The sequence below is a fragment of the Dromaius novaehollandiae genome, chromosome 1 (genome assembly GCF_036370855.1).
Source record: "Dromaius novaehollandiae isolate bDroNov1 chromosome 1, bDroNov1.hap1, whole genome shotgun sequence".
Taxonomy (NCBI): Eukaryota; Metazoa; Chordata; class Aves; order Casuariiformes; family Dromaiidae; genus Dromaius; species Dromaius novaehollandiae.
In genome coordinates this window covers 189,958,241-189,968,209 of record NC_088098.1, presented here as the reverse complement: position 1 = coordinate 189,968,209, position 9,969 = coordinate 189,958,241, and the positions used below count along the sequence as shown (strand labels likewise).

At 42.4% G+C, this 9,969-nt stretch overlaps 1 protein-coding gene across 5 annotated transcripts in view; it reads left to right on the top strand.

The window, feature by feature from the left end:
• Positions 1-9,969, top strand: part of ATP7B (ATPase copper transporting beta) — a 45,721-nt gene that overhangs the window by 748 nt on the left and 35,004 nt on the right. The window contains exon 2 of one of the 5 annotated variants that reach the window (XM_064504887.1): positions 176-781. The exons of 1 other annotated variant lie outside the window; for it this stretch is intronic. In XM_064504887.1, coding sequence (XP_064360957.1) covers positions 734-781 — 48 coding nt within the window. In that variant the 5' untranslated portion in view covers positions 176-733. Of the gene's footprint in view, positions 1-47; positions 782-4,389; positions 4,531-7,854; positions 8,823-9,969 lie in introns of those variants that run through there. 3 more of the 5 variants (XM_026108500.2, XM_026108499.2, XM_026108501.2) reach the window with 3 other exon arrangements.

Below are 9,969 nucleotides of genomic sequence, written 5' to 3'. Positions count from 1 at the left end.
TGACGGAGGGGCGGGCGAAGGGGCGGGGCGCGCTGGGGGCCGGGGGAGGAGCCTCCCTGAGGGAGGGTGTTTCTTCTCGTCCGTGCATTCAGTGCGGGTTTTGTGGCGTGTTGCTGCTGTTGCCTCGTTTGTCTGCTGGCCATAAAAGAATGTTACTCCATGTCCTTTCTTCAAGCCATGCATTAACCTCTGACTCCTCAACGAGCACCTCTTCGCAGAAGGATGCCTGCTGTGCCCTCTGCGTATGCGTGTAGCTCCCGCAGCCACGACGTTTCGGGCCCGATACCGAAAATATCTGCTGCCTTCTCTGAAGGGATCCTCTCAAGGGGCAGTTTCCTTTGGAGGGTGTTCAGATTGTCTCTCTGTTGTCCTTCCTCTTCTATTTTGTCAGCACTGAGAAAATAAGCATGGACCAAAGGGCAGAAATACAGCGAAATGGGAGGAGATGACTGTATCATCTGCTGCCATGAACCTAAGCTTTTGATAAGAGAAAACTGAAGGCATGTAATGCAGATAAGGCTGCTTGTTTTAATAGGTACAGTTTATATTACTCAGACTTCAGCAAACAACCTAAATAAAAAGTGCTGGAGAAAGCCTGTTCAGCGGTCAGGCGCTTCCCTGCGGCATCTCCAAAGGGGATTCTGGGAGCACCTTGTTCCGGGGATCACTACAGGGACAGCACGAGCGCTGCCCAGAAACTGTCCGTGTTGCTGCAGAGAAATGAGAGAACAGCATGGCACAGCAACTTGGCAGGAATTCCTGCAGTTGCCTTCATGACCAGGTACAGGACCATGAAAGGGTGTTTGTTGTAAGTGAATTTAAAAATAAATAATCATAAATGACTGAAAAGGCATGAGAATTAATAACAAAAGCTTTCAGTCATGTGTAACCTGCTCTATGCTGATGGACTAGTCTAGAGGTAAAAGTAAGTTGTGCTGTTTTTCAAAGTATTATTAATGATGTGTCATGAAACAGCAAGCCTTGGTATTTCTGAAGTGGCTTCCCATTGTTGAGGGTAAGAAACTCTCCCTGCTCTCTTGCATTCTGGGAATGAAACTATTTGGGTGAGGAGGAGCTTAGGCAGAATTTAACCATTTATGCGAAAACAAATCTGATCTCCTGTGCTATAGCTAGATGCTGTTTGTGCTGTTTCCCCACCACCACCACCTTCTTCATAAAAAACCCAAATGCTTCATGTGGTGAATTTGTGCTAGATAGATAAAGCCTTGCTGTCTCCCACCTCTTGCTGAACTGAGGTTTTCCAAACTTTGAGGGCCTTTCAAGTTTACTTTCTTTGAACAGAACCTCTCCAAAAACTATAGTCTCTTAGGGATGCTTATGAAGGTCATCTTGTGTCTTCCCTGTCAGTAAGATGCTGGTGGGAAAATGCTGGATCTTTAATCAGTTTCGCCATTATTATGGCCCTAAGCAGAGAGACAAATTCCCTACGATAGTGGTGGTGTGAAGCATTCACCTTAAGTAATCTTTATTTGATACTGACCTGGACTGACTTTTCCACTTTTTGTGAGTCACCGTGTGGGGATGGAATTGGAGCTATGTCAAGCCCTCTTATTTTACTTCTATGGAGAACTGATGTTTTTATTTAAATCTCGTCACTGTCCCATGTACCACTGACTATAGGTTTTAGGAGGGCAACTCTGCCTTTGTGTAAGCATGGATGAAGTTAATTTGGAGCACTTCTGTTGGGATGCCCAGCAAGCGTGACCTACCATTTCGCTTCTGGACCAAAGCTCTTTATATGTAGGGTGCCACAGGCATTGGTCTCTCCCCCATAAACTTTTCTCCCCACACACCCCCACACACACTCAGTTGCCCTAGAAGCATGTGGGATGCCTGCAGACCTCTCTGGATTCACACCTCTCAGCTCAAGACATCTCTCCTGTAAATGTTAAAGTTTGAAGCTAGTTGCTTGGGTTCAGAGGAGAGACATGGTTCTTCTTGGGAACAAGAAGTTTGGTTTATTTTAGCTGATGACTCCCCACTGACTTGAAAAGGAGCTTATGGCCACTCGCTTGGAAGGTATGAGTCTTAGATTAAGTGTCTTTATGAAGCTGAAGGATTACAGGTTAGCCATGGCTTAATTAAAATGAGACTGAAGTCATGCTGAAGAGTTCAGGAAGCAAGAAGATAGAAATAATGAAGGAGACACCTACGTACCTAGCTTTTGAGTTGCTTGGGCCATAGATGACAGATGAGATGTTTTTGGTTTAGATCCAATACTCTGTTCAGTAAATCATATAGCAAAAGTTTTCAGGAAAGCCTTCATTTTCATGTGGCTAGCAGAGTACAACTTGTTCTTTCCGGTCAAGCCTCATTGCAAGGTTAGCTATACTGGCAATAAGGACTCCAGTCATGGGATTTAACCTGCAGAGCTTCCAGCAAAAGCCATACAGTTTCTTGAGAGTTTCAGTCCAAAATGTCAAGAACAAGTGTTAGCTTGAGTCCAACAAAATATTTTGCTTTTCTTGAAACCAGCTAATCAGTTTTGTGAAAGTTCCCCAAGTCCCCTACTAAGGAATGTGTACATGCGTGCCTTTGGCAGCTGAAAGAAAAAGACTGATTTGCGAAATCACAATAGAAACAGCTGCCGGTGCTGTGCTGCTGCCATGTGGCAGTCTTTTCTGTTCCTAGTGCGTGAACATGTAGTGTAAGGTGAGCCTCAGATTTTATTCAACTATCTGCACTACTAGGCATGCTATGTGTGTACCGTATGGCCGATGTGGGATGTAGGTCTGCACTTCTGAGAAGCATTGAATTTTTTGCACAGATGCGGATTGACTGTTAGTGCTCTACAGCGTATACAGTCTGATAAATTTCCGGGTGACACTTCAGGAACAAACTGGGGGAGCTGCTGTTGAAAGAATAATTCATATATCCAGTTCTTGTCTTGCTTTCTCACCCAAGGCAAACAACAGCTAGGCCAGCAGGCCAGAGGAATTGTTTTGGCAGGAGCAGCCCTCTGTGATTTGCAATCCTTTTTCTGCAGCTCCATGGCCCTTTCCCTTTCACTGGATGTGCAGTCATCTCCTGAGGGGTACTTCCACATGGAGGAACTCAGGAAACACAGTGTTCTTGTAAGCTGCATATGACGTGTCAGCTTAGCTCAGGTGCATTGTAATAAAAGATGTGCATAAGCAAACTGAGGTATTCTGGTGCAACTTTTCCAGATTTTTACCAACTCTAAGCAGGGAAAAGAAGACAAAAAAAGACAACCAGACTACAGAGGAAATGCACAGGATGTGAAGAAAAGCTGCAGTGTATCTGCTTGTAGTTTCTGCCTACCTTCCTTTTTTAGGTATGTCTCTTTCTGCAGAAGCTACATGAGTCGCTATGCACAAATTCTCACACAAGTTCAGTTGATAATTTTGAAAGAATTTCTGCCAGTCCTGGCACAAGTTTCTCAGACCCAGTTTTGCAGTCAGAAGATGTTTTGTTTGCAGGTGCAATATTCCCTATTCTTTTGCAGTGCTTCCTACGTATTTTATAGTCACCTCAGACTGCCGTCCTTTTCATGGAAGGTCTTTTTCTGTTGGAAACACTGCACTTGCTTGCTGTAGAGAGACATCTGCTTGATGGTGGGTGCACCAAGTAAAATAGTTTTCTCAGTTCATAGTTGCTTTATTTCTTCTGTGGTCCATCTAGTGGTAATTAAAAAAAAAGATGTGTAAATACTTTTGAAGTTGTTTTTAACTTTTTTTTTAAATCAAGTTCACCTTTTGACATTAACAATGTGAAAACTGTGGTGCTGACAGCCTTACAGACTGTACCTTTTATGTTTGAACAGTTGAACACAGACTAATTGGGTTGGCCCCACTTAACAACTTCCTCACCTTAAGGCATGTGTAGCCAAAGAGATTGTATGTTTTTATTTAAGGTATTGCCAATAACTTCAGCAAGAGCAGAGCTGAGCTCTCTGTGGTGCTCCTACTCCAGCAGTGAGACTGCCTTGTCTGTAAAAATTCCATGTGGCAGACATGCCAAAGAAATTAAACTAGCCTTGTCATGGAGTTAGCTTTGTGCTCACCTTCCCAAACGTGTACAAAAGGTTTTCTGCTTTTGCTGCCTCTGTAAGCATTTTTCTCCCATTTTAATTGCTTTTCTTATTAAGGTCCTTGCTGTGAAATAAGCTACATGCAGACAGGCCTTCTGAGGTGAGCAGTATCCAGAACAAATAGCAAAATACATTCACAACGAATTCTCCGCAGCCCTGCAAAGCAGTCGAGACAATTAAGTGTATTTCTGTAACTCTCATTCTTGTTGAGTACTATTCATATGAATAACTTGGTAAGATAACACTGGCACATAATAAACACACAGAAGCTGGATTAATATCGTGGAAGGGTATTCATATGACTGTCATGTGGTCTTTTATACTTGTACAATTGACTGCTTTCTTTCTGAAACAGACACTGTGTAGTACTGAGTCTCTCATACCAGGCTGCTTCCTTAGCGAACAAAATGCATGGGACTGTTTTTAGCAGAAGGAATCTTAGATCATTCATATACACAGTAAGTTTTTCCTTTTTGCAAAGTCTTGTGGTAGGTCGTTAAGTCTTATTGTACATTTGTTTTTCATTGCATAGGAACAGAAGGCAGAAATAAAGTTGCACCAGTTGTGTACTAAGCATTTGCAAAGCGAAAAAACATGTATTGGAAATAAATTATGGCACTTTCATATCTAGGGCAAAATACTATTGGCAAATTTTACAGACATGTTGTAATATTAAAGTTGCTAAGTACAAGCAATTCTAGTAAAAATAGTTTTTAAGTGTCAGCTTTACTTTGAGCTAGATGTTCTGGGGAATGGGTGCTTGCACAATGTATCTGTGGGCAGAAGCTGGCCTTTATTTTGGGAGCAGAAGCAGTGAAGAATTAAGCAGCTTGGATCTATATAGAATTTTTGCAAGAATTCCTACAAACCACATTTATTCGTATCACCATGCAACTTAAGCAGGCAGAACCTATAGCTTTGGTTAACAGATGGCTATTTTTATACAAGTTGTCCCAGTTGAGCAAGGACCATAAATGAAAACAAACCAGCACCACTGTTGGCATTTAATCCTGTAGATTGTGCCAGTGTTTTAACCTCCTGTGGGCTCTTCTGCCAGTTCTCCTAAACTGTCAGTCATCGGAAGGAAAAATCAACATGTCTGCCACTTTTAGGGTGGGTGGAGGAAACGGCTGCAAATGAGAGCACAGGCAGAACTGAGACTGCAAATGATGTAGCTCTATGGATAACAGCACTGAGCTTGCAAAATAACACCTTAATTCCCTGCTTTGTCAGCTGGAAGTTTGAGATTTTTGAGCGGCTGTGGACTTTTGAGTGTCTTTGATAGCAAACTGAAACCCTTACTGCTTTTCCTTCTCCTCTGTGCAGATATGGCCTTTATGGCCGTATGCACCTAATACTGACATGAAGGGGAAGGATCACCTTCACAATACTGCTTTAACATCTGTTTAACTCAGCTATGAAACTGCTTATTAAGCTGCAGACCTCACTGTGTGAAATTTATACCTCCATCATCAAACTTTGAAGGGGACACAAATTGAAAAGGGAAAACCCCTGCACTAAATCGGTCAAAGTGCCTTTGTGCACATGCCGGTGTGTGCTTTCAGCCTGTTGCAGGAGGCTAAGGAGAGTGCTAATTAGACAAAATCTAGATCATTTCAAACAATCCAGGACGAGGCAGGGTTTTGCATTCTGCGCTCACATCTGTCTCCTTGGCACTGAGCAGGAAGGGAAAAGAAGCCAGAAACTGGCTGCAGAACAGGACAACAGGGAGTTACTACTGTTGGAGGAGACTGTTTGGCTAGTCCAGACATGAGAGATGCAGGCACTGTGCCTTGCCACCTCCTCTGACCTTCTCTGTTCTGGGGATAAAGCAAGCTTGAAAAGGTCAGCAGTTTTCCCATGCTGTAGTTTCAGTCAACAATTCTCTTCTGGAGTGTGAACTAGGGCTGCTTAAAAGTGGTTCCCTGACATGCTATCTTTTCTTTCACCAAGCAGAGGTATCGCACAGGAGGGACTGATAAATGAGTTGGTGGCTGAACTTCCATGGATTACCAGCTTTGCTTCCCTGGGAGTTGAGGGCAGTTAATAAATCTTGGGATGTTGCTCAGCAGCTCTCAGGATGGTTATCTGCTTTTATGCTGAGCTGCAGAATGCATTAGTTTGGAAGAAGCATCTCTTTTCTGTGGAACAGGCTGAGGTGAACTCTGGACATGTCAAATGATTGCTGGGAGCTGAAAAAAACATCCATCTCACTGCTGGAAGGATTTTTTTTTTTTTTAACACATTTTTCTTTCCTTACAATTGCAGGCTTCCAGGAACTGTTTCTCTTAGGAGTCAACTGTCTTGAGTTTACTCTGTGTGCTCATCCAATAAAAAACCACTGTTCTTACAGTGAGATTTAGTTCTGATGAGCCAAAATGTAAAATAACCTCCTGAGAAAATCTTTGTGCATTTGAAAGCAGGATTTTGACTGCATATTCCAACTCAGGTGTTAAATGTTTCAGACTGGTAAAGACTTTTTCTCTGCATTGTCTTTTTCTTTAGCTGTTTCTTAAAGCACATGCTTCCACTGAAGAAGTGGGGTAGTCCTGCTTAAAATTCATAGCAGAAGTTTCCTCCGTATGTTGGTATGTTCAACCCTGACTGTTGTTTTCGCTCTGACGTTTCCATCCAAATTCTTCTCCAGTACTTGCCGTATGCTGCTGGCTGTTATTTGATGCAATATGGGATTATTATCAGTAGGTATTCCAGCAGAGAGAAATAACAGCAAATAATCTTGTCACCTTTATTTTTTATTTCTCCGCTCACTTTTTATAAGCCTCTGTAGAGAATCAGGGAAAAAAACCCCACCTAAGGCCAGGGATGGATTTAGGGAGGCTGTGGCCACCCAGAAACTCCAACCCCTCCACAAGGAGAGGGGGGAGGGAAAGAGGAGGGAAAGAACTGGATGGATAATGTGGAAAGCAAAGCCCTGCTCCCCAGCCGGGGTTTGATCTGTTACAGGGAGGCATCGGGGGCGCCTGGGGGGAGCTGGAACGATGCTCGACTGGGTGCGGGGGGAGCCCAGGCCCTGTGCAGCGGTGATGAGCGCGGGCACGACACTTCCTTAGTGATCTGGAAACTGCTAAAAACTCTTCGCTATCTGCATAGAGGTTATTTCCAACAGCTGCCAACACAAGACAGCCAGAAATGAGAGTTAAGAGAGACTGAATTTGGGCTCGCCTTTATGTATCTAGCCTGCCCTAACAAATGCAGTATGCTTGTATTTAAGACATGGCATTTCTAATGCAAACACGAGATGCTGTATTGTCTGTTTCTTGAAATGAAAGTGATTGAGCTGTATATAAATGAAGTGGGATGAAATAACCTTTTATTCAGGGGCCTGGCAGTTTGGCTTGAGATGAAACACTGGCTGTAGAACCAGAAATACAGGCTTAAATCAGAGAGTTACTTTCCTTTTTTCTTGTTTGTTTTTTTGCATGCCTTCCAAATATGATGTGCTTTGTGTTATTCATCAGGTGTCTCATCAAGATGTCAGCTGTCTCAACAAAGTGAAATCTCTCTGCCTGCCAAATATGACCGCAAAGGTGATGGCAAACAAGTGCTGGGGCGAAACTAATAGTAAATCTAAATGATGCGGACTCTGCAGTCAGGGGCAGATTTAGAGGGTATATATTTTATATGAGTGGCATTTAAGACCTAGGTCTTACACTGCTTATCTGTAGAGGGAAAAAATTATTTGCAGACTTTTTAGGGCCTGCTATTAGCTTGCCTGCAACCAGGTAAACAGCTTCAAAAAAAAAAAAAAAAAAAAAAAAAAAAAAAAAAAAAGCCTGTCTTCTCATTTACTTAAATGACTATTCAGGATCTTATTACTTTCTCTGTTCAAAACAAATGTAGAAGATATTTTTTAAGAAGCCAAACAAATGCTGAGGAGTTTACAAAATGAAACTGGAATTAAGAACCTGAGTCTTATTTCTAAATGTGAATAGCAGATGTAGGTGAAAAGTTATCATCTTTAGCAATGACTGACACAGTTCACAGGTAATAGGTCTTTCTGTCTTCTAAAATTAGCCTTCTAAAAATATTTCCTTTTGTAACATTACTCATTCTCAAGTTACATTTGAAATGTTATAGTTAAGATGGGTAAAATGTTGGTTCTTTTCATCTGAGTGAATTCAAAAAAGCTTTTGCTCAAACTTCGCAAGCAAAACCAGCTCTGAGCAAAAGCAAAACATGGAAAACTTCAGAAAATTTAAAGCGGTTGGAAACCCAGAAGTTAAAATACTGTTTTGGTGGTGGTACTGCCAGACAAGTTCTGCCACACTTACAGGAGCTGAATTAATGTTCCTGGAAATATGGACTTGAATTAATTCATACAGATTGGCATTGTTCTTTGCACGTAAACTCTGACCGAAAAGGCGTGCCTCTTCCTATGGTAACATGATCGGCCTTGTAGTTCCCAAGCACTTTAAAACAATCTGCTGCAGGATTAGTGTGCAGATAACAGAAATTACCATAATGAAATCAACACTGCTAAAAGCAAAGTACCAAGTCCAGATACTATGCAACCATATTAGCAGCCGTAACATAAAAAAAAATCAGTACACATTTTCGGGCACTGTTACAAAAGAGACACTCTGTTGAGTTCTGCTGGTTTAGAACAAACAAACCTTTTTTAAATATTTAGAGAAGACTGAGTCCACTTCCTGAAAAGCCGAAGCCAAAGTCTGACCTGATTTGATCTGAAATGAGGCCATCAACTGTTACGCAATTTTATTCATATCAGGTATGCATTTGATTCCTTGTATTTTAGAGTTAAGTAAGGCTTCTTTTTTCTTGTAGCGTAAGAAATAATACTGACAATCCGACTTCCTTACCTTTGAGAGAAACGTGCGTACCGCTCACTCTACGGAGACACCTGGGTATCTCCTGGCTGCTGGTTTTCTCTCGATGTTGTAGCCAAGCAGTTGTCTTTCTGATCTCAGGGCTCAAAACTGAGAGCAAATGTGGTTAAGGAGGGAAAGACAGCTAGTTTGGTGCCTCTTAAGCGATAAAAAGCTTAGGCCATTTCTTTTTCTGTCGTAAGGATGTCAGTTAGTTTGGAAGAGTCAAGGACGTAGTTACGTGCCATGAATCTGACCAAGCTGCCATTGACCTTCTAGCTGGAGCCAACTGCCTTCCATGGGAAAAACATAAGGCTTTTGTCGCTTAGCAGGAACGAAAAACCGCTGCTGTGCCAGGCTTGACAAGAAACAGCACGCATTTAATACCCGCTTCCCTGTTGGTTTACAGAGGGCCCTGGCTGACGAGAAGTTTTCTCTTTCACAGAATGGCTGGGTGTTTTACGGGTTGCCTCCCCCCAGGCCAAGCAACGCTGTCAGCAGCTTGCTGATAACTGCGAGTTATCGACGTCGTCGTTTGTGATGTTATAGGGAGCTTTGCCCAACTTTGCTGGTTTGTTTTTCCTTAGAGCTCCAGCGCCTGCGTCATGTGATACGTGAAAAAATCAAGGCTGGTCTAGCTCTATTGTGATGGGGGAAAAATTTCAAAAATTTTAACTGAGTGCATCCTAAAGACAAATTAAAAAGAACCAGAAATATAGTCAAATGTCAAGTGTCTTGCTTTTTAGCCTCGTATCACTGTTGTATGCACCAGGATGGATTGTATTTCAGTCGTTTAAAAGGACATCTGGTGTGGAGAATAGGAAAGGCTAATTTACCATTCAAGACCAGGCTGGATTTCTGGAGTGATGTAGTAATACTAATATGTCCCCCTATGTTACATTGACATGATGTGCGCACATCTGAACCGGTTCCTCTTGTCTGCCTGTCAGATTAAGGAAATACGACCCCCTTATCTCCAGGCCCCCAGGTTTTACTGGGAACCCAAGCTTCTCATCTTTCAGGGCATTGTTAACGATATTTTAAGGTGCT